Source organism: Antechinus flavipes, chromosome 4, assembly GCF_016432865.1.
Source record: "Antechinus flavipes isolate AdamAnt ecotype Samford, QLD, Australia chromosome 4, AdamAnt_v2, whole genome shotgun sequence".
Classification (NCBI taxonomy): domain Eukaryota; kingdom Metazoa; phylum Chordata; class Mammalia; order Dasyuromorphia; family Dasyuridae; genus Antechinus; species Antechinus flavipes.
The window spans coordinates 271,756,080-271,780,717 of NC_067401.1; the positions used below are offsets into that span (position 1 = coordinate 271,756,080).

The 24,638-nt window shown below is 32.8% G+C and overlaps 1 protein-coding gene across 1 annotated transcript in view; it reads right to left on the reverse strand.

Moving 5' to 3' along the window:
• Positions 1–24,638, reverse strand: part of MMS22L (MMS22 like, DNA repair protein) — a 165,580-nt gene that overhangs the window by 112,940 nt on the left and 28,002 nt on the right. The window contains exons 5-10 of the mRNA XM_051997432.1: positions 23,618–23,705; positions 23,358–23,535; positions 20,450–20,543; positions 15,420–15,550; positions 13,135–13,248; positions 11,188–11,364 (exon numbers count right to left, since the gene is read on the reverse strand). Coding sequence (XP_051853392.1) covers positions 11,188–11,364; positions 13,135–13,248; positions 15,420–15,550; positions 20,450–20,543; positions 23,358–23,535; positions 23,618–23,705 — 782 coding nt within the window. The remainder of the gene's footprint in view (positions 1–11,187; positions 11,365–13,134; positions 13,249–15,419; positions 15,551–20,449; positions 20,544–23,357; positions 23,536–23,617; positions 23,706–24,638) is intronic.

The following is a 24,638-nucleotide window of genomic DNA, read 5'->3' on the forward strand; positions in this document are numbered from 1 at the left end:
CTAAAATTCAAAATAGTCTAATATCATTCTAATCCAAAGAATTTAGCATCTGGATTACTGCAAAACAGAGTAAATATAAAGGATAGATACAATATCAGTTACAAATTCCCTTTTTTAGGGGATGAGAGTGAGGGGACAGCTTTAACTCAGTTTTCTGTAGCGATAGTATTTGTTTTACAAGTAAAATTATGACTAACTGGCTTTCAAATGGTATAAAATTATTATGGAACCACCCACTTAGAGCGATGTTTTGTACTTCCAAGGCTGCTATAAAAACTACAACTAAGAAACACACTTAAGGTCTTGCATAAGCTACATCTCTATCAGGAAAATAAAATGGATCTTTCCTTGCCCTCCATTTCTAGTCTATATGAGAGAATGGCTCTACTTTCCTTTAGGGGTTACATTTTGCATCTTTTTATCCAGTAGTCATTTCAGACATTTCCAAGAAGAGTATCACCTAGCCCTGAATAATTCTTTCTGTGGTCTGGACAGAGAAAGCAGCGTTAAAACTGACCCCTGCAATGTTCAAAAGTGGTGAATTTTCCTCTTTACACTCCATTTGGTTTTAAAATAGATGAGCAGGATTTTGAGAGGATAACATGCTCTGGGTCTGGGTTAAGAGAAGAGAAAAGCATTAAACAGAAATGTATGATAAATCTAAAATCTGAACTATAAGAAATGAAAAACCAAAGTTTCCTTATATTCTTATGCTGAGAAATTGGCTACAGTTTTCTGGTTTAAATCCATATATGGGAAATGTCTAAGTTATGGGAACTTAAAAAATAAAAAATAACTAACCACAGCTGAAAACCTATTTAGAATGTAAAGATTTCACATTAACCTCTAGGGCAACGTAGTCCACATTAAAAAAAATTGAAACACCTTCATGGATGAAACAAGACTAGAGGCATTTTTCTCCCCTGAAGAATATATGAATAACCATTATTACTTTATATCATTCTCCTTCCACCAGATTACTGTTTAGTAGAATAAAGAATGTTTACTGCATAATCATTTCCTTTTTTATACTTAGAGGTGTTAAATCCATAAAAAATAGAATTTTCAAGATACTGATAAGAAAATGAGCCAATTATCAGCAAGACCCAGGCTAATCTTTTTGAAAGAATGGGCTAAGATATGCCTGCTTCTACTAAATAAAAGGAAATTCTGTCATATTCTATATGACTTCTAAAGTTGTTAACCTAATGTTTAGATTCAGTGGTACTGAACAAAATCTACCCTCTTTTAACTTTTCAAAGAATTAGAAGATCATAGATTTAGATTTGGAAAAAAAATACCTAAAAGATTATTAAACCCAATATCTCCCATTTTACAAATGAATAAAATGAAGCCCAGAGATATAAAATGACTTTTTCAAAGTTCTGCAAAAAGTTAGTGGCAGAGAAAATACTGAGAATTCAATCCAAGCTTTCCTAGTTCAAATCCCATGCACTTTCCAACATACCATGCTGTTTCCTTTTTTTTGTGATTCACTTATAAAAATGGGTACAAAAAAGTCTACTCTATCTATTTTAAAGAATTGCTAAGAGGGAAAAAGTGATAATACATGCAGAAATAGTTTGGAAAAGTTAAAAGTATTAAACAAATTTAAGGTATTATAATAATAGCACCTGTTAAAACAATAGTGATTTTAACATTAACAATAATGATGATGATAATGAAACTAAAGAACAGAGAATAATTAGAACTAATTCAAAACTTTGGATATAAAAAGGGAAAAACATGGTGAATAAGGTAAAAAGACAAACAAAGTGGGAAAGGAGGAAATAATTCCACACACAATAAAATTCAAAAACACTGCAATTTAGACACAAATACTTTCCACATAACAAAGATGGGAATTTTTCAAATTGAGATGTTTTTTCAAAAATCTGACATTTTTTTCGAGGAAAAAAAAAAGAGAGAAAAATGGACTTTATATTTGGATAAATACAAAAAGATCATTATTCGTTTAAAAGGACAAAAAAAGAAAACAGATCCTGTATAATACTATGAGCAAATTTGAGACAATAAAAGATGAATGTGCTTACCACTTGTTGAATCAAATTGAATTAGTCATAATATAAATAGCATTAAAAATGATTATAAATATAGACTCTTATCCCCTCAAAACAATGTGCCTTTGGAGGCACTACTAACTACTAACTAAATAATAACTAATAAGTTGCCCCTTAAAAATTGCTATTTAGTCTATCAGAAGACGATGTCCTCTTTGTCTGGGACATCTAAATGTAGTAGACTAAGGGTGGGATCTAAATTCAGGAAGACCCTAGTTTAAATTAGCTCTCACACATTTACTAGTATATGATCTGGTGAAAATCAATTAATCTCCCCTTCTCTATCTCAGTTTCTTCAAATATAAAATGGCAAAAATCATAAAAGTCTCTACTCCCAGGGTTGTTGTAAGGATTGAGATAATATCATTTTAAGTGCTTTGCAAACCTAAAAGCTACATTTGCTGCTAATTACTATCATTATCCCCATCATCATAATCAGAGCACTTTGTACTTTGTACACGATTAACTAAAAGCAGATAGTATAGTACATAGAATGTAACCTGTTATCAGGAAGAACTAACTCTAAATTCCAGCTTAGATATTTACTAGCTGGGTAATCCTGGGCAAGTCACTTAATCTCTATCTTCTTCCATTTCTTTATCTGTAAATCAGGGATAATACCAGCATCTATTTCCAAGACAGGTATTGTGATAATCAAATAAAATAATACTTGTAAAGTACTTTGCAGACTTTAAAGTGTTATATACATTCTAGCTGTTATTATAATTATTAAATTCTAGGTAATTGTTCTATTTTTTCAGGGAGTCACTTAAGATTTCATAAACTGACATAGAAATAGTCTTGCATAACAATCTTAGCTATAAGATTTAAGATTTTTTTTTATTTCCCCTTATACAATAGGAAGGAAGATGTACAAAAGAGTGAAGTTTAAAAAGAAGGTCAAGATTTGAAGTCAGAGGACATGAGTTCAAATTGTAGTTCTGTTACTCATTGTCATTTATTATCTGTGTGATTTGGGGAAAATTCCTTCATCTACTTGAGACTAAATTTTCTTATCTGTAAAATGAGTTCCTAATCTGGAGTCTAAGAATCTGGAATCTATCAATCTATGAAAAAAGACAGACAAATAGATAAATTGTTTCACTATGACTGGCTTCTTTGAGTAATCCTATGTATTTTGTTTTACGCATTTAAAACTATTATTCGGAGGAGTCTACAGGCTTCACCAGACTGCCAAAAAAAGTCTGTCACAAACCAAAATGTTGTTAAGAGCCTTAATTAGATGATACCTTAAAAGTCTTTCCAGCTCTAAATTTCACCATCAGATAAGAACAAGGTCAGAAGGAGGGTTAAAGACCAGAATAGCTGGGGCTTTAAATAAGTTCCGAAGTCATTAGAAAAGTGTCTTTTTTTCCTCATTTATGCTGGAAGCAATGAAGACCAAGGGATGAAGAGGATTGGCACTGATGGGAAAATTACCAGCAATAATAGAGATAAGTAAAATTTGCTTTAGCTTTCCTCTTACTTCTGTATTATCTACCAAGAAGAATAATCTTCAGACAAGAATAGCAGAACAAAAAATGGCTACCTGGAAATTAAAATACGAAAGACTTATCCCCATGAGCCTTCTTTCTGTCACTTGTATAAGACTCTCCATTTATCAACTCTGAGCTGTGTCCATACTGGAATGCTCTGCCCTCTTCACCTTCATCTCTCAAATTATACATTCTATATACATTCTTGTAGGTCCTCTAGTTGCTACTGCATTTTCCCCCCTTCCTGATTACTTTCATTTGCTCTGTATATATCTTATGGGACTCTTCTATTAGAATGTGAGTTCTTTGCAGGCAGGAACTATCTTTGCAACCTCAGTACATGCTAAGCACAGTACTTGCCACATAAGTGCTTAATAAAAGTTGAAAAACATTTATATAATGCTTTAAGGTTTATAAAGTAATTCATATATATTATCTCACCTGCTAAAATGTTCTAAGTTACCTAAAGTCATTTATCCCAGACAAATGGCATTTTTAACATATTTAAAGAATTGGAGAAAAAATCCTGAATCTCTACTGGTTATCTTTCAAGGGACTTAAGAGAAGGTACAGACCTAAAAGCAAGGATACTGATTTAAAAAACAAAAAAGGGGAAGGGGGAGGAGGGAGAGAATATGGGCGGGGAACTGTAAGAGGAAGCATATCATAATGGCTCAGAGTCAGAAAGACCTGAATTCAAGTTGTGACTATGTCATACACTTATCTCAGGCAACTCTTTAAGCCTATGCATTGCAGAATTATTGATCTGAATTTGTAGAAGGATTTGAGTATCCTCACTAGGAAATTTCTTCACCAATGAAATGACAGATCTAGACAAATAGATGTAAGATAGACAAGTAGATAAGTGAGAGAGAGAGAGAGAGGGAGAGAGAGAAGGTACAACTCAATGAGCTCCATATCAATTTCTGATAAAACTTTAGATTTCCAAAAAAATGGTCTGTGAGCACTTACAAAGAAAAGAAGCAATAACTAAATTTAGATTTATGAAAAATAAGCTTTACTATGGAATTTAATATCTGAGTAAATAGAAGGTTTCTGGGAATAGTGTCAAGGAGGGGGTGGAGGGACAAAGAGGCAAAGTCTATAGATACCATTAAATAATTGGATTTATCTTGTGTGTCTGTCTTGGACAACTAAATTAATCAAGCTTTGCTCTACAAATAGGGTCAGAGAAGTGGTGAGAGTGATCTGGGGAAAGAGGCAAATTGAAACAGGGAATCATTAAATAATTGAATTTCACATTCTTTCCTTGGATCACTGTCTACTTAAGAGAGTGTTGAAAATCCAGCCCAAGTTAAAGGTTGGTTAAGCCACATCTAATTGTTCTCAATCAACTAATAAGCAATTAATGTGCTATGTGTCACACTATCCAAGGACCTAAAAATATAAAAATTAAATGAAAAGTTTTAAGAAGCTTACAACCTGTCTGAGTTCAAGACACCAGGACCAGAAAAACTAAATCCTAGGGTACTAAAAAACTACTACTTGTGAATGTAGGGTGCTAGTGACTTTTAAAGAACTAAGTATAGAAAGGTTGCCATAAAATTCAGAAAATATTAGAAATGGAAGCTGGCCTCTTTGTAGTGGCCAGAACCTGGAAACTGAGTGGATGCCCATCAACTGAAGAATGGATGAATAAATTATGGTATATGAATGCATTATGAATATTATTGTTTTGTAAGAAATGACCAGCAGGATGATTTCAGAAAAGCCGGGAGAAAATGCATGAACTGATGCTGAGTGAAATGAGCAGGACCAGGAGATCATTATATACTTCAACAACACTACTATATGATCAATTCTGATGGATGTGGCTCTCTTCAACAATAAGATGAACCAAATCAGTTCCATTTGTTTACTAATGAATAGAATCTGCTACACCCAGCAAAAAAACTCTGGGAAATGAATGTGAACCACTACACAGCATTTCCAATCCCTCTAATTTTTGTCCACCTGCATTTTTAATTTCCTTCACAGATTAAGTGTACATTATTTCAAAGTCCGATTCTTCTTGTGAAGCAAAATAACCATATAGTATACATATATTGTATTTAACATGTATTGGTCTACCTGCCACCTGGGGAAGGGGTTGGGGAAGAGGAGGGGAAAAATTGGAACAAAAAGTTTTACAATTGTCAATGCTGAAAAATTACCCATGCATATATTCTGAAAATAGAAAGCTGAAAGAAAGAAAGAAAGAAAGAAAGAAAGAAAGAAAGAAAGAAAGAAAGAAAGAAAGAAAGAAAGAAAGAAAGAAAGAAAGAAAGAAAGAAAAAAGAAATGGAAGCTGGCTACTATTAGCCTGTTTGTTGAGGGGATAGAATGTTTTTTTTTTTAATCTTTTTTTTTTTGTTGTTGTTGTTTCTTTTCTTTTAATTTGATACTATAATACAATAAATATATTGTTACAAAACAAAAAGAAAATTGCCTACAATATAGTCTCCCAAAATAAGTTATTAATTGCAAGCAAAAAGAAAAAAAGTATCTTTTGCCCTGATATTAATCCATTATATTTGGATAGTACCTTAAAGACAGTTAAGTGCTAAATAAATGTTTGTTGAATTAAATGGAATTAAAGATAAAGAAGTCCTAGTTCCAAGGGTGGAGTCAAGATGATGGAGTAAATCCAAGAACTTGAACAGCTCTCCCAGTTTCCCTTGTAAACCACATGAAATCAAGCCTCCGAAAAGTCTGTCAGAATGAAACCTCTCTCCAGCTCAAAATAGACTAAAAACCTTCAAGAAAAGTCAGTCTCACTGGAGTAAAAAAGGCACTTAGCTCAACTCAGACAGACTCTGGGAAAGCCAGTGAGAGGGTCTTAATCACAGCAAATCAGCAACAAGATCCTTGGTCCTGACTCAGTAGAAGAGCACAGCAGGAAGGCAGCTTCCAATCACAGTTCAGAAGGCAAACTCTGGGAAACCAGGTTATTTCCTGAAAGGAGCCGGCAAAGCTACCCTCTGCAAACACAAGGGACCCCTGTCTGAAAGCCAAAGCTCAGAGCTGCACAAGAAACGTAATACCCCCTTTATCCCAGGAACAGTGCTCAACCATAAAAGTCAAAAAAGAAGAAAATACCAAAAGAAAAGGAAAGAAAATGAGTAAGAAACAGAAAAGAACCTTGCCCATAGAAAGCTACTATGGTGACAGGGCACAACTCAAATGAGGACAGAATGTCCACAGAAAAAATCTCAAAGAGGGATATGAATTGGTCTCGAGCCCAAAGAGACTTCTTGGAAGTGTTCATAAAAGAGTTTAAAAGGCAAATAAGAGAGGTAGACAGAAAATGAGAAAGGAAATGAGAGATATAGAAGAATCAATAGCTTGAAAAAGGAAAGCAATTCCTTAAAAATAAACTGACTATAGACCATAGATACGACCCAACAATCAAGGCCTATAATAATGTAGTATTTGACAAACCCGCAAACTCCAGCTTCTAGAATAAAAACTCATTATTTGATAAAAATTGCTGGGAAAACTGGAAAATAATATGTCAGAAACTCAGTGTGGATCTCCATCTCACATTCCATACCAAAATAAGGTACTCCATAGCACACTCCATACCAAAATGGTTACATGATTTAGGTATAAAGATTGATACCATAAACAAATTAGGGAACAAGGAATAATTTATCTTTCAGAATTTTGGAGAAGGGACAACTTGGATTACATTAAGTTAAAAAGTTTTTCCACAAACAAAACCAACAGAAATAAGATTAAAAAATAAGTACAGAACTGTGAAAAAAAAAAATCTTTACATCCAGTGTTGCTGATATTTCTGAAATATATAAAGAACTGTGTCAAATTTATAAGAACATAAGTCATTCTCCAATTGACAAGTGGTCATAAGACATGAAGACAATTTTCAGATGGAGAAATTAAAGCCACCTATTGTAATATGAAAAAATGCTCTAATTAATGATTAGAGAAATGCAAATTAAAACAAGTATTGTGTATCTCAAGGAAATCATAAAGGAAGAAAAAGGTTCTACATGTGCAAAAATGTTTGTAGCAACTCTTTATGTGGTAACAAGGAATTGGAAAATGAATAGATGTCCATCAATTGAGGAATGGCTGAATTGAGTTGTGGTATATAAAGGTAATGGAATATTATTGTTTTATAAAAATGACAAACAAGATGATCTTGGAAATGTCTGGAAAGAGTTACATTAACTGATATGAGCAAAATAAGTAGAACTGAGAATACACTATACACAGTAACAGCAAGAATATGCAATGAGAACTATAAAGATGTGATTTTTCTCAGTAGTTCAGTGATTTGAAGCAATCCCAATAGACTTTGGGCAAAAAATATAATTCAAAAAAAAAAAAAAAAAGATCTTTGAAGATTGAATATAAATCAACACATGCTTCATTCATTTTTTTTTCTCTCCCATCATTTTCCCTTTTTGTTCTGATTTTTCTCTCCCAACATGATTCACAAAATAATATGTATTTAAATAAATTAATTAAAAACAATAACAAAAAAGGATAAAAGGTCATTTCTCAGAAAAACAAGATGGTTATTTATTTTAAAGGTATCAGAATAATAGGTTTTAGTGGAACAATGAGATGACCTCCAAAAAAAAACCTTTAGCTTATATAGCCACCAAACATGGAAATGAAAAATAATAAACTGAGTGTCTGTTAATAAAACTAAACAAAACTATTAAGCAATGTTCCAGAAGAGTCAGAGTTGGTTTTGAAAAGTAGATAAAGCATCTAGCTTCAGTGTCCTTGACATTTCTTTTATGGTGTTGGACATATGAAATGTTTTAAGGTTTGCAAAACTCTTTAGTTTATTTGATTCTTCCAACAAATCTTTGAGATAGATTCTATTATTTATTTCCATTTTAGAGATGAGAAAATTGAGGCTATAAGAGGTGGTTATAAGAGGTTAACTGACTTGCCTAGGATCTGTCTAAACAGAGAGTGTCTAAAATAGGGTTCACATTCATATCATCTTAGCTCCTATGCACTGAGTCACCTAGCTGTAGATTCATCTTTCTATAAATCCTCTCTAGAGCTTGCGCAACACACTAAACATTTTTCTTTGGATCTTTTAATCATAAAACATATCAAAATAATGCTTAAAAATTTGCTACTTCTTATTTTTAAGGGATCTCAAGATACTAGTCTTGAGATTTATAGGTATACAATATATTTATGATTTTTCTATTTAAAAATGCTTACAATAACTAAAACATACACACACAGCCCCTCCTCCAAACTATCAAATCAGAAGATCTTAAATATAACATGTAAATGTTTCTTTGTATGATCCTTTGATTCTTAGTCTAGTCTTCTAAACCTTTTCTCAAAATTTGGAGCCTAATGAGTAGTGCTTGCTTGTGGTGGAGGTTAAGTTGCAAAGGAAACAGATTAGCTGCTTTACTAAAACTCGCATGTTTTGACTTCTGGCAGTGTACTCTGATAGAGGACCATGACCACTGCCAAAGATAAGTCATAAAACTGGAACACTGGGCAGTCCATCAGCATCCTAGATCTGAAGAAAAGCCTTAGAGTGACTCAAATGCACAAGAGAAAATGTTTCCTCCTCACAAGAGGTATAAGAGCCCATTAAAAACCCTTATGAAAATCACAATGAAACCACCAATTGTGGAACAATCACTAACAATCTCTGCACTGCCTGATTGTCTATCACTCTTGGATGATGCCTTGAGATTCTTTTTTTTATCCTCCAGGAATAACTTAAAGCCCTGTATGGGACTTTGCAGGGGTCTGTACTTCTAGCTCTCTCTGATCTTCAGAAAGGTTTCATGGTTACTATGCAAACTACCTCTAGAATCACTGCTGGCTACCCATTGTCAGTGATAGTTAGTATTAATGTACCTCCAAAAAAGCTTCCTGTAGTCACTTTTTAAAGTCTTCCCTTTTTACTGGGATCCAAACAGACTAGTTAGGTGGGCAATAGACCAAGACAGAGTTACAAGTGCCTTCCTTTAGTTCAATAGCCAGTGGCCAAGAGGTGGGACTAAGTAGCCTGACAATTGCATCTCCATGGATATGAAAGGACAAGTAGTCTCACTGCTATCTCCCATCTCTCCTGGAGTGAGCAAGAGTCAGGTCACTGAACTACATGTTCTAGCTGTAGGAATCCCTGTATACCCTCCTTTGTTTACAAGCATTGTTTATAACAATGACGATCAATTAGCCAGGAGCTAAATTGCTATTTCTATAATTTAGATTCAAGATTCAAGAAGACAGCAAGGGCTGGGCTGGGTGACTGAGGTTCAATGGGAAGGTCTTTCCTATCCCACCATATCATAAACTGCTAACCATGGTTGGGACTAGGACCTTAGCAGCCATCTCAATATCCTGATGAGCACAGAGCCCAGTGATTCAGAACTCAACTCAAGGGCTGTAAGTCTCAATCTCATGCCTCAATAATTAATAACTCCTTGTTGAAGAGCCAAGAGTACTGACCAAGGATATGATTGGTGTCATTAATTGCTACTATCAGAATCAGTCCCTTCTTTAAAAAAATTTTTTTTAATTTTTATTTACTTTATTTCAAATTTATGAAATAAAATAAATATTTCCATAACATAGTATAATTTTAGAAAGATGATCCATATGAAACTGAAAACATCTATTATGTATAACCTGCTATTCCTTTTAAATCTACAATAAAGTTATCATGTAAATTTTTCTTTCCCCAGTGATGACTACTATTAGAAATAAATATGAGTATATGTACAATATATATGTATATATATGTATGCATACATTTATATGTGTAAAATCATTCTATATATATTTCTATATATGAGGTCTTTCTCTGGATATAAATAGTATTTTCCTTCAAATGTTTTTTGTGGCTAATTTGGGTATTTATAATAATCAAAAAGACTTATTTGCCCAAAATTTCTTAAAGGAATTCCTTCCTCCAATGGTCCAGAGAAAGCCAAGGCCTTCAAGGCAGTGTAAGTGCTTGATTTTTACTAAGTAACTATATCACATTAAAGATTGAATAGTCCTCAGTCATTATCTAATCCTATTTCTTCATTTTGCATTATTAGAAGACTAAAGTCCAGAGATCTCAGCTGATTTTTCTTATGGTGACATAGTTAGATGGTTGATGAACCTAGAACAAAAGTCTCCAGTAACTTCCAGTACAAGCTCTTTTTAGTCTTATATTAGGTAAAGTGACTTTCACAGCACTTAGGCCATATTCTTGACTTTAAATATTTTGCCAATAGCAGTATTCATAAACATTAACCTTTCCTTTACTGAAATATTTACATTTATTATTAGAGTACTTTTTATGATCTAAAGGAAGAGTCTCCAAACTTATAAATATCTTTACTCTTAGAATAAATCAGTAAGCATTTGTTAAGAGCCCACTATGTTTCAGGTGCTGTATAGACAAATATAAAAAATGAAATAAATATTGTCTTCAAGGAGCCAAAGCCCTGCCCTATGTGATTACCACAAATGAACATAAAACAATATGTAAAACAATTCAATCACAATAACAATAAAAAGGGGTAGGAAAAGGGAGAACACCTATTTTATAGTTAAAATACACTATTTTGAGATAAAAGTAAGAGGAATTAAAGTATTACCTTTTCATCTAGCACTCCATTACGATCAAATTGGTAAAATGATGCTAGATGAGTAATAATCCACCAACTAAAGCCCAATGGATCCTTGGAGGGGACAACAAGAAGAGAAGGTCGTTCTGTATCATTTGGTTTCTTAAAAAGATTCTTTAGAAGTTTATTCATCCATTTCCAAAAGGGCTATAGAAACAGAAATGATTCAAATGCAATTAAATTAAAACATTCTTCTAGGATCATGTATTTTGAGTTTTATGATAAAATTGTCATAAAAATATGAATGAAACCACTCATTATTCAATAGCTTTGAAAAGCCCTGAAATTATTAGAATTTTTCATTATTTAAAAGCAAGCAAGTTCTCTAGCCCCCACAGAAGAAAAAGCTGCAAGCACAGAAATTGCAAAGTTTAACATGCTATATTTTGCTCACATCTAAAATAATAGAATGAAAAACCAAATGTCAAAATCAAACCAAAAAAAAGACAATATAGTTGCATCTTTAAAAAATGGACAAGACAACACTGTATGTATTATTATTTAATTTAAAGATACCTAAATATTAAGATTTATTTGTAAACAAAAGTCTACTTGATTACTGATCCAATGAACCCAAATCTATTGAAAATATGAGATTCAAAACAAATTCAAAACAAAAATACTGAATAAAAGCAGATATGGCAAATAGGCAAACATGAATAGTTAAAATTCAATGGTCTTTAGGGAGAGAAGTAAAGGAGACAGAAAAACTGCCACAGGCTCACCACCAATCTTTCTTCTCCTCATCCTGCAGAAAAGTGAGTCTGGCTTGCCTCATACCATCCTCTAATTCTTCCTATGATTATTTGTATACACCAAACATCAAGCCAGCAAGAAACAGTGAGAAAGGCCATTTTTCCAAACATATGCTAATAGAATCATTGTCCAATAGATAATTAGCCTTAAGTGCTCGGTTGTCTGATTCAAGTACACCTTTTAAGAGTTTCAGCCCTTTACATTGAACACTGTCACCTAAATTTCGAAAGGATGAAACATAGACTTTTATTCTTAGTCAGGGATGCAATGTAAAGCAATGGAACTGGTGCATTGGCTAAAGTCAGGAAGACTTGAGTTCCAGTTTGAACCTAGCACTTTAATTTCCTAGCAGTGAGACCCTAGGCAAGTTATTTAACCACTATCTGCTCCATTTCAATCAACTATTAAATTGTTATAATTATTCTCCTCTCCTTCCAGCTTGCTGTGAACATCAGAGGAAATAGTATAAAGCACTTAGCAAAATGCCTGGTATACAGTAAGCACTTAAATACATGTTCTCTTCATCCTGCTTATCCAATATTATTTACATTAGAAATATTTGCCTAACCCATTCAAGCAAATTGTGGGAGTAAGAATTTTAAAGACAATATTTGACTTGGCAAATGCTGAATAATCAAGAGTTGTCAATCCTATAATGGTGTAATGTGGTGAAAAATAGCATTAGACTTACAATCTGGAAACTTGGGTTCAAATCTAATTCCTGCAATCTGACCAAGTCAATTAATTTCTGTAAGCTCAATTTCCTTATTTATAAAATAGGACTAATAAATAATATACTATCTTTCTCACAGATTGTTGTATCCAAAGATGAAGTACTCAATATAAATAAATTCAGTATGGTATTTTGACCTTTTTTGTAATTGTGGTTTGCTTGCTTTTTTTTCCCCCTTAAGTCATTTTTCTCTTTTGATCTGGATTTTTCTTATACAGCATGACAAATATGAAAATAAGTTTAGAAGAATTGCACATATAATTACTTGCTATCTAGGGGAGGGGTAAGGAAGGATAGAAAGAAGAAAAATTTGGAACACAAGGTTTTATAAGGGTGAATGCTGAAAACTATCTTTGCATGTCTCTTAAAAAATAAAAGGCTTTTATTTATGCAATATATTAAAAAAATTTTTATGAACTATAACTTACTTCTGTGTGACACCCTTTACTTCTATGATCAAGAAATTGAATAAGCAGGACCCATAATTCTTTGATGCATAAGCAGGGACAGTGGTGACTTATTAAAGCTTCAGAAGGCCTAACCTGAGAAAGAAAATAGAAAAATAAAGCACTGGATAACAAAAAAGTAGGATTCAATTTCTCCTATTGCTTTTAAAGAAAAAAATATTCTCTCCATTCCTCAATTTGCTTTGATAGAAATAAGGACTGGGCTAGTGGTTTTGTGGGTGCAATGAACTTTCGGTTATGAGTACAATTCTGAACTTTCTCAGTCAAACTCTTACAGAGTTGCCTGAGGCATTGAGAGGTTAAGTGACTTGGCCTGGATTACAGCCATTATATATAAGACGTAAGATTTGGAATCAATTCAATTGAATTTAATAAACATTTAGTATGTGCCAGGCACTGTGCTACAGAGAATCAGGGAATCCGGTTTCCAAGGCCACCTCTTTGACATACCATACTGTCTTTCATAACTTTTAAAATTTATACCCAATTATGGAATAGCCTAAAACAAACTGTACCATTTGATAATTTCTAAAAGAAATTTCCAAACACAGCAAAAATAATTATATAAACAAAAGATCAAGTGTGCATTACTGTCAAGCTTTTATCAAATCTGTCTCAATATTATTTATTCAGTCTACCAGAATGAAAAAGGACTTCGAATGAAAAGAATGAGCTAGACGGGAAAGATTCAAATTTGTTGACAATAAAAGTTGCCAAACTTTTTATATTAAATGTATCCAGTTTATAAAGACAATGATTTCCACCTTATGCAATATTTCTGCAATATAAAAATATCTTTAATGACTGAGTAGTGTAGAAGTATGTATGCACACATATTTTTGTAGGAAGAATAATTAAACTTTCAATGTTTCATAAATCTATTTCTGTAAATCAATAGGAGGCAGATGTTCTTTTAACATGATGGATAAAAGCTATTTTAATGGTATGGTTTACATTACTGTTTTCTATTTAATTACAGCATGAATTATTTCAATTATAAACATGAATGCATTCATGTGGATTACCTTAAAAGAACACATGTAGTTAATGCTTATAGGCTTTCAAGTAAAAGCTTAACTATAGACATAAAAAATCCTAACTATTAAATTAAAAAAAAAAAAATTAAGGGCAAAAAAATTCCTGATCTATACAATGCTTAGACCTAAATATATGTCTAAGATTTAAAATTAAGCGATCTTCAGTACCTCAGTGGGTCTGTGATGATCTCATCTACATTCTTTGAAATTAAATAACAATTTATAAATCTGAGACTAAAACCTGTCCATCTCCTGAAATTAAATCAACAGAACATAGTTCTTTTTAACCATTGACTGCTATGCAAACAAAGCCATTAAATTTTACTGATCTACTGTATTAAAAAAAAACAAAAAAAAAAACACAACTTTAATACTGCTAAATGTATGATCTCTTTGTGAACTCAGACTTTTTATAAATCAAGTCAAATCTCTCAAAGCTGGTCAGCTATCTTTGTTCAACTGCTTCTCACTTATCTCATCACTAGATAGCAGTGTAGGAACACATCATTACAGGACTACACTAACTTATTTCAACATTAGTGACAATCCCCAAACCCTAGATGTTTCAATACTTTTAAGGTTTTTCATTAAATAACATGTCAGTTTTATTGTTGTTCAAGGTCATTATTGGTCAGCAGTTTATAGACTCCAGAGATTTAGAAAGTTGAATGAAAAGTAATTATGGAAAAGGTTGTTGGGGAGGGGAGAGGGAGGGCAGCGAGGGAGATGGAAGGAGAGGAGAAAACAGAAAAGAAGAGGCTACAGGAGAGGAGAGGGAGATTTTTTTTTTCAAAATCTACTATTCTTACCACCTGCCAAGATTTAACATTTATGAAAAGAGTTGTCTTGATGAAAGACCATTCTAAAGCATTAAATGGAAAATTACCTTTTAACCTTTCATATAACTGTCCAGTTAACTCCCATATAAGTCTACAGGCATTCTGTTTTGTCTTTTGAGAGAAAGAAGACCTTTTTTGTTTTAATTAGTAGCATTAAGCCTCATTCTGAGTCTCACACACTTGGAATTTAATATAATTTTGTTTTCCCATTCAGCTGTCACAAAGTATTTAAATAAACATCATGGGACTTGCAATACTGTAGACAAATTAAATATTTTGGACTAAGCACCTCCATATAAATGGAAGCAATACACTAAATATAAAAACAGTCCTACACAATCAAAAGGATGAGACACTTTTATACCATTACCTTGGCATACCTACTGACTGACAAACTTATTAGGTCACAAAGGAGATTTTCACAATGTTCTTTAAACAGGCTGACGCTGGTCAAATTCTCACCAACCATATTCATTAACTGATAACTATACACAATCTGTTCTAAAAAACAAACAAACAAAAAAGAAAATCTTTTCAAAATGTATCCTACTCAGGGCTTCTAAAATTTGTCCACTCATGATCTCTTTTTGCCTGAGAAATTTTTACATGACCCCAGGCACACAGGTATATAAAATACGTACGCAAAACAAACATTTGCTTATAATATATCATAATTTTGCAACCCCCGCATTCAGTTATGAGACCCCATGTGGTGTCTTGACCCACAGTTTAAGAAATTGTGGTTCTATAAAATTTCTTTAACAGAAAAGAGTAGTAAAATTCACTTCCTTTAGCAACGTCTTACAAAGTCTACATTAATTGGTTTTACAAAAAAAGATACAGTTTGAGGATATATTCCTTGCTACTAATACTGATAAACATTACCAAAAGTTCTTTCATATTCTTTTTGCAGATGTATAGATATTTCTATATTCTTAAAGACATTTATCTAAAATATTTGGTATAACTAAAAGGGCTTCAAGTAGTCTGTCAGTCAACAAATATTTGTTAAGTGTCTAATATATTTCAGATGCCATATCAAGTTTTAGGGATACAAAGAAAGGCATAGGACAGCCTATATTCTCAACGAGCTCATAGATTAATGGGAAACACATGTCAATAGCTATGTAAAAACAAGAGATAAACAGGATTAATAACAATAACAATAATCACTATAGTCAGCATCTATATAAGCTATAAAGTTACAAAGTACTTCACAAATATCTCCTTTTTATCTTTACAAAAATCTTGGGGCGGTAGGTACATAATTTTTCCTATTTTTCAGATGAAGAAACTGAAAGTTATTTGCCCCAGGGCAACAAAGCTGTTAAATATTTAAGGCTGAATTCGAACTCCCTGACTCCAGGTCCTACTGTCCTATCTACTGTGCATCTTGTTGCCTCTCTTTAAGGTGGGTGATGACCAACAAAGCAAAAGGCAGCATTAAGTTAGGATTTTAGTTGGAACTAGAAAGAAATCAAGGAAAGCAGAACACTGAGATTAGAGAAAATTTGAAGAATCAAAGACAGTCAATGAAAACGTTCAATCTGGGAAATGGTGTCTCCTATGAAGAAGAGGAAGGAGACTAATGTCACTGGATCACTGAGTATACAGGGGGAAGTAAGATGTACGAAGACTGGAAAGGCAGAAGAGGTCAGATTATGAAGCCTTTCAATGTTTTCGTCTTCGTTAAATTATAATTCATTCTAAAAAATGATATTGACCACAAACTGAATTACATAAATATAAACAAACTGAAAAGTAGACACTAATAACAACACCATAATAACAAGTCAATACTCCAATCAGTGATGCTGAAGAGGGTAAAGTTGTTCAGTTCTATGAAATGCCACATCTTATAGAAATAACACCAACAAAAAGTCACATTCATCAAAAGTATTGGGAATACTAAAGTAGGAAATTCAAAGATCATTGGAACACAGGCAAGTTTGGCTTTGGAATACAAAATGAAGTAGGGCAGAGGCTAATAGTTTTGTCAAGATGACTTGCTGATCACAGCAAACACCCTTTTTCAACAACCCCAAAGGTGACTCTACATAGGGACACCCTCAGATGGTTAATATCGAAATCAGATTGATTATATACTTCACAACCAAAAGTGGTAAAGCTCTCTATAGTCAATTAAAATAAGACATGAAGTTGATTGTGGCTCATGATTTTCTTTTTGTAAAATTTAAATTGAAGAAAGCAAGAAAAATCATCAGACTTAGGTATAACCTAAATATCATCCTTTATGAATATGAAAAAAGGTATAAAGAGATCTGATAGCGTGTTTGAAGAACTATAAACAGAGGTTCACAATACTGTACAGGAAGCAACAAAAAATATTCCAAAGAAAAAGAAGAGTGACAAAAGCAAAAAAAGCTGTCTGATGAAGTTTTATAAATAGCTGAGGAAAGAAGGAAAACAAAAGGGAAAAAAAAGAAAAGTTATACCCAATTGAATGCAGAATTCCAAATAGCAAGGAGAGATAAGAAACTTTTCTTAAATGAGCAATGTAAAGAAACAGAAGAAAGCAACTGAATGGGAAAAACAAGAGATATCTTCAAGAAAATTAGCATTCTTAAGGGAACATTTCATGCAAAAATGGTCATGAACAAAGACAAAAAATGGTGAGAACTTAACAGAAGTAGAAGAGATTAGGAAAAAGTGGCAAAAATATACTGAATAATTATATAGAAAAGATCTTAAGATCACTTATCTAGAACTAGACATCCTAGAGAATGAATTCAAGTGATCTTTAAGAAGCACTGTTAACAATAATGCTAATGAAGGTGACACAAGTCCTGGTAAGCTATTTAAAATCTTAAAAGATGATGTTATTAAAGAGCTTCCCTCAGCATGTCAGTAAATTTGGAAAACTCAACAATGGCCTAGAGATTGGAAAAAATCAATTGATATCACAATCCTAAAAAAGGGCAATGCCCCAAATTGTTCAATTTATCGAATAACCAAATTACATGTGCCAGTAGTATGCTTCAGATTTGTCAAATGAGGCTTCAGCAATATGTGAACTGAGAATTTCCAGAAGAGCAGGCTGGTTTTCAAAGAGGCACAGGAATTAGAGATTAAATTGTCAACATTCCCTGAATTATGGAGAAAATAAGAGACTTGTAGACTTGATTCTTCTCAATAGTTCAGTAATCCAAGGCAATCCCAATAGACTTTGGATAGAAAATGCCATCTGCATCCAGGAAAAAACTATGGAGATTGAATGTAAATCAACACATGCTGTTCACTTCTGTTTTGTTTTTTTCTTCTCCCATGGTTTTTTCCTTTTGTTCTGATTTTTTTCTCCCAACATGATTCATAAACCAATGTGTATTATAAGTATTTTTTTTTCCAAAAGGACTTTCAGAAAAAATCTACTTATTTCATTGACCATACTAAAGCCAGTAACTGTGTGAATCACAACAAAAATGTGGCAAATCCTCAAAGAAATGAAAGTATCAAATCATTCTACTTGTCTCCTGAGGAACTTGTATGAAGGTCAAGAAGCAAGTTAGAATGAAATAGAATGACTAATTGGTTTAAGACTGAGAAAGGAATACACAATGCTATGTGTTTTCACCATATTCGTTAACTTAAAAGCAGAATGTATCAAGTGACAGGCTAGCCTGAACAAATAATAAGCCAGAACTAAAGTTGCCAAGAATATCAGCTATCTCAGATATGTAGATAAAACACTCTGATGGTAGAAAATAAAGAATTAAGAAGTTTCTTGATGAGGATGAAAAAGAAGTGTAAAAGTTGGCTTGAAGCTTAATATTAAAAAAAACAAAAATCAGAGCAATTGGTCCCATCACTTTCTGGCAAACAAAGGGAGAAGAAATAGAACAATCTCATATCAAGTTTTATATTCTGGGGCTTAAAGATCACTGAGGACGACAATTGCAGTCATGAAATTAAAAGATGCTTGCTCCTTGGAAGGAAAGCTATGGCAAATCTGGATAGTACACTAGAAAGTAGATGTATAGTCAAAGTTATGGTTTTTCCAGTATGACTGTGTATATTGTATCACTATAAGAGTAGGATTATAAGGACACATGAGTGCTACAGAAACAACATTTTTCTAAATATGGTTCTAGAGAAGACTTTTGAAAGTCCTTTGGACAGCAAGGAGATCAAATCAGTTAATACTTAATACTTTTAATAAAGAAATTGAGATTATTCATTGGAAGGACAAACACTGAAGCTGAAGCTGAAATGCTCTGTCCACATAATGATTAGACAGGTCTTACTGGAAAAGACTGAGGTTGGGAAAAGATGAATAGAAAGTGTTAAAGGATAAACATGAGGAAGGACAGATTTGAGAAAATAGAGGATAGAAGAGTATGATGTGTTATATTCATGGCATTATAAAGAATACAACACAACTGACAAAAACAATAACAAACACTAATAATATCTCCTATATATGCAATACTTTAAGCTTGCAAAATACTTTACAAAAAATAATCTCAGCACTTTCAACAATAGTGAGTGAGGAACTATTATCATTCCCTTTCACAGATGAGGAAACAGATTCACAGAAATAAAATGATTTGCGCAGAATCATAGAACAATTATTAAATGTCACAGAAGAGAAGTGAATATTGGTCTTCCAGATTTCTAAAACCATTTTTCTTTTTTAGGGCAGAAAGTAAGACTAAAACGGATGATAAACTATCCAAACATGGAAATGTGTATATACTAGAGGTCCAAGTGAGGACAAAACAGCTGGGGAGGGGATTTTCATCAAAACTTGCACATCTTCTCAAACTTAGCCATCTGACTATAGCTTAAAAAAATTATTTGGAGAACTATATTTCATGGAGGAGAAAAAAAATGAGCTGACTTCTTAAGTAATAGGAAAAAATGTCTTTTCAAAGTACTGTGGTAATTTATCCATTAAATTCTTATTTTGATGCCTTATGGTGGTATGGAAATCTACTTGGGTTCTTAAAACTCGGCTCAGTTTTGGCAGTTCCTACCAAAGCAATGAAGTTTCCTGTGAGTACAGACCTAACTGCAGCAGACTGTAATTCTATCAGCTAAGAACCAATTTAATTAAGGCACTAGATTAGCAATAAGATGATGACTTTTTCAGGTATAACAATCTTAGAAGCACTTCAATTTATCAGTAGTCATACTCATAATAAGAAAATAAAATATTTTTTAAAGTATTGTAATAATCAAGAATCTAGAATTAGGCAGGCAATAAATATTATTAAATGTTAACAATGCTAATATGATATTGGTTGGAACTTCTACTTTTCCCTTACAAAGAACCAAAACTAATCTTTATTAAATGTACATAACTCAACAAAACAGTCAGGAAAAGGAATATAAAGAAATTAATAGAAAGGCAAGACACACATTGGCACAACTTAGACTTACTTGATGCTTTTTCACTTAGGATGTGAAGAATTTCCAGCACTAACCAATGGATATCCAAATGAAGATGTATTAAATGCCATGATGGTGGAAACAGCTGTGAAAGACATTCAGAGACTGAATTATCAATTATGACTGAAATTCTTCAATACTTTCATACGTGTTATACTGCTGTATATTTTTTCTAATCACCTATTTTTCTTAGTAAACAAGGTTGAAGGCCCAATTAACTGACTACCATTCTGAAACATAGACAAACCTTTTGTCTCATTTATCATTAAAACAGCTCTATAAAGATTTGCAGTAAGGATATATTCTCACCTTACTATATTGGTTTAAGATAGACCTAACTAAAAGCACTAGAAGAAAATTGAAGAGTTTATGTAAAGTCACTTCCAACCTTTGATTCCATTCAAAGTGCAAACCAGGAAACACTTCAGAAAAATCATATAAGTTTCCATTGTTCTTATTTTAGAATTTTTCTAAGTGAAGTTAAGAAAGCAAATTTTTATCAGGTTCCTGAAGTGTCATTTTATGATTTTAAATACTTCTATGAGCCATTATTTTTATGAGGATGGCATTAATTTGATATTAAAATATCCTCATCTTGTCAGGATTTTTCATTAGTGTGAAATTCAAACTATACACTTAGGTTGTTAACACCACAATAAAAATAGTTACATTACTCAATGCATTATTTTTTTAAAAATCTGATAATGGTGCTACTTCTTGCTGGTTCATGTGACTATGTGATCATAGCCTCAAAAGGCAAATTTTTAAAAACAATATTCTTTGTTCATTAAGTGGTGAAATCATGGGGCATTTTGCTATTAAAAAAATTATCTTTTCTCCTACTCATTTTTTTTCAAGTTCAATTCAACTCAACAAGTTCTTATTAAACATCAATATATGACTGACATCCTACCCTCATTCTACTAAGGAGGAATAAGAAATGATATGTATATACTAGTACATTTATGTACAGCAAATATATAAATCAATTTCTGTGGTGGGAAAGTGTTCCATAAGAAGAAAATAGGGAAGTCCTCCTGTGGGTGATGTTGAGCTAAGGATTCTAAAAACTCTGGAGAGATGAGAAGAGTGTTTTAGGCATGAGGGACAGCCTATATAGACGTATGGAAATAAAAGAAAAAATATCATGTATAGAGAATAAGGAGTAGGCCAGTTGGTTAGAAACAATGCATTAAGAGGGAGTGATAGGTTTAATAAAACTTTATTCTGTTGATTTTCTAGTTTAACTATCTTAAATTTGCCTATATAATGCAATTAAGAATCTGTTTGGCAAAGTGGATAGGGAGTGGCTTCAGAGTAAGGACACCTGGGCTCAAGAACCACCCCTGGGAATATATAACCCTGATCAAATTACTTTACCTCTTAGTGATCAGGACAATTATTTAAGAAGGAAAGAAATGAGCAATTATTAAGTAATTATTTGGCACCAAGTACTGTATTGAGTGTTTTACAATCAATTGATTTGGTCCTTATAACAATCTTGTGAGGGAAGTGCATTTTACAACCACACAAAGTGCAAAATTTCCATTTTACAATTGGGGAAAGTGAGACAAATAAAAATTAATGATTTGCCCAGGGTCAAACAGCTACTATATATCCAGAGTCAAATTTGAACAAAAGTTTTCCTGACTCTAATGACACTGCTTCACATAGGTACCAAGTTGCAGAAAAGATGTTGATCTGCATTGATCATGGCAATGGAGTTTTTCTCATGAGAATTTCACAATACCAATGCAATCACAGGCCAAGTACCATTGTATTCCATAAGGATCAGTAACAGTTGGCCATATTTACTTCATGATCACTTACATGACTTCATGCTTATTTCCATTTCCATTTTTTCTTGTCACTAGCTTAAATTACATATTCTTCTGAGTGGTTGTTATTGGGGTTTTTTTTAGTGATATAAGTTCATATGTGGGGGGGAAAGACAAGTTTAGTATATTCTACGAGAATTTGGCAAGGATGGGGGAGGGAGAAGAAAAGAAAAGAAAAAAGAAAACAAAACAAAACAAAAGAAAAAAAAAGAAAAGAAAAGAAAAGAGGAAGAAGCAAGCACAGGAAAAGCTAGAGAACTCAACTTGGAAGTAACTTCTCCATTTTTTGTCCTTCTGTACTTTCTTATGTATTTACATCCTTATGTACTTTCTGTCTTTTATTCTTCTTCTCATGTACTTACTAAGAGGTTAATTTATGTCACTCTTATTTACATAAATAGCTTATCACAACTACAAGATTATAAGCTCCATGAGAACAGGTGAGAATCTTATTTTTCTATCTCCTAAACTGATAGGAAAAACTGAGATCTATAATAGAAATTTGTGGAATTTTACTTTCTTATGACATTACTTTAAATAGTATTAGACATATCAATATCTTACCTGCATGAAGGCAGGTAAATGATCAGACCACAGAATCTCTTGATGTCCTGTCTAGTTCTAAAGTTAGGATTTCTAACATTAAGGATTTAACTGAATTTTATTTTAATTTTACTAAAGGTTCTAGAAGCAGAAAAAAAGAAAATTGTTAACTACTAGCATTTTATAATAGTGCCTACTTCCTTTTCTATGAAATATTTTCATGAAAATTTTTGGGCTCTCCAAGCCTTTAAGCTCCCTAACAGGAAGACAATAGAAGCTTTAAAATATAAGTATTTGTATATCTTTTTAATTCATTTTGTTTCTTGTAGATTTTTAGCTCAGATTCCACTGTTATTTGCTGATACACATAAAAAGGGATGCCAATTTTAATGATTGCCTTAAGGTACTCTCATGGAGAAAGAGTGACCTGGCAATGTTGATATAATTATTTTGTAAAATTCTTTTTTTGTTTCTTTCTGTGAAAACTATATATTAACAATGAATAAAAGAAGGCAAACCTTTATTTGGTTTTGCACTACAAATGCTCCTGGGATAACACTGGAGTGGTCAGAAAGACGGCCAATGTATAAAATCAATCCATGAAGTTCTTCAACTAATACAGAAGGAAGCTGGGCTTCCAAAGTCTCATATGGATGAACTGGAACGTCATTCTCTGTGTCATGTATTCTCAAGTACCTGAAAACCCATAAGATACTGTTATCCACCACACATCAATCATACATGCATATTAGGTTTTTAAATGAACCTGATATCTTACCTAAAGATGAAAATTTTCACATAATGAAGAAACATAACACATTGATGCCTAATATTGTTTGCTTCAGAGTGTAAGACTGATGCCTGACCTGTAAATAAAGTAAACATTATTAACCTCAAGAATTGTCCTACAGAAAAGACTGATTAGTGTCTCTTTCATCCCACTGCTTCCTGCTCCCCTCTCACACAATGAACTTACAGAAGGTTTAGGATCAACAAAATCTTGGCATTAATACTCTTAGCAATTTATTCCCTTCCTTTGTTGTCTTCTGACAATTAACTTTACTTCACTTACTTCATAATCCACTGACACCAGTCTGCTTGAAGTTCCTCAAACACCATACTTCATCTACTATCTCCTCTGTCTTTAAACTGACTGTTCCTCCCCAACTCCATATCATACCTGTAAAATCTTCTGTTTCCTCACCTCTATCTCCCTGGATTTTTTCATGACAACTCAAATTCCAGCTTCTTTAGAAGGCCTTTCCCACAATAACTAATGTTTTCACCTTTTAGATTACCTTCATCTACTCTTTATATATCTATGTATCTAGTTACTTGTATGCAAATTGATTTATCACTATGTTTGGAGAGTGGCAGTATTTTCCACTATATCCAGTTCTTTTATTAGGTTAGGTTATTTAATTTGTGATGGGCTGACCCTAGTAATGGGACTATTCCAATCAATCAACCATAATTTGTTAAGTATCTATTAGAAAACAAATATTGTTTTAGGCTCTGAGGATAAAGAGACTAAAGTGAAGCAATTCTTGCCTGACTCATTGTGGCAAATAGAGCACTGAACCTGGAGTCAGAAAGTTCAAACTCTATCTCAATACTGGGCAAGTCATTTAATTTCTTTTTTGCCTCCATTTTCTCAGCTTTAAAATTGAGATAAAAACAGCTGCTACCTATATTAAATGTTATGGAATATTATTGTTCTATAAAAAATGATCAGCAAGATGATTTCATAAAAGCCTGGAGAGACTTACATGAACTAATGATAAGTGAAACGAGCAGAA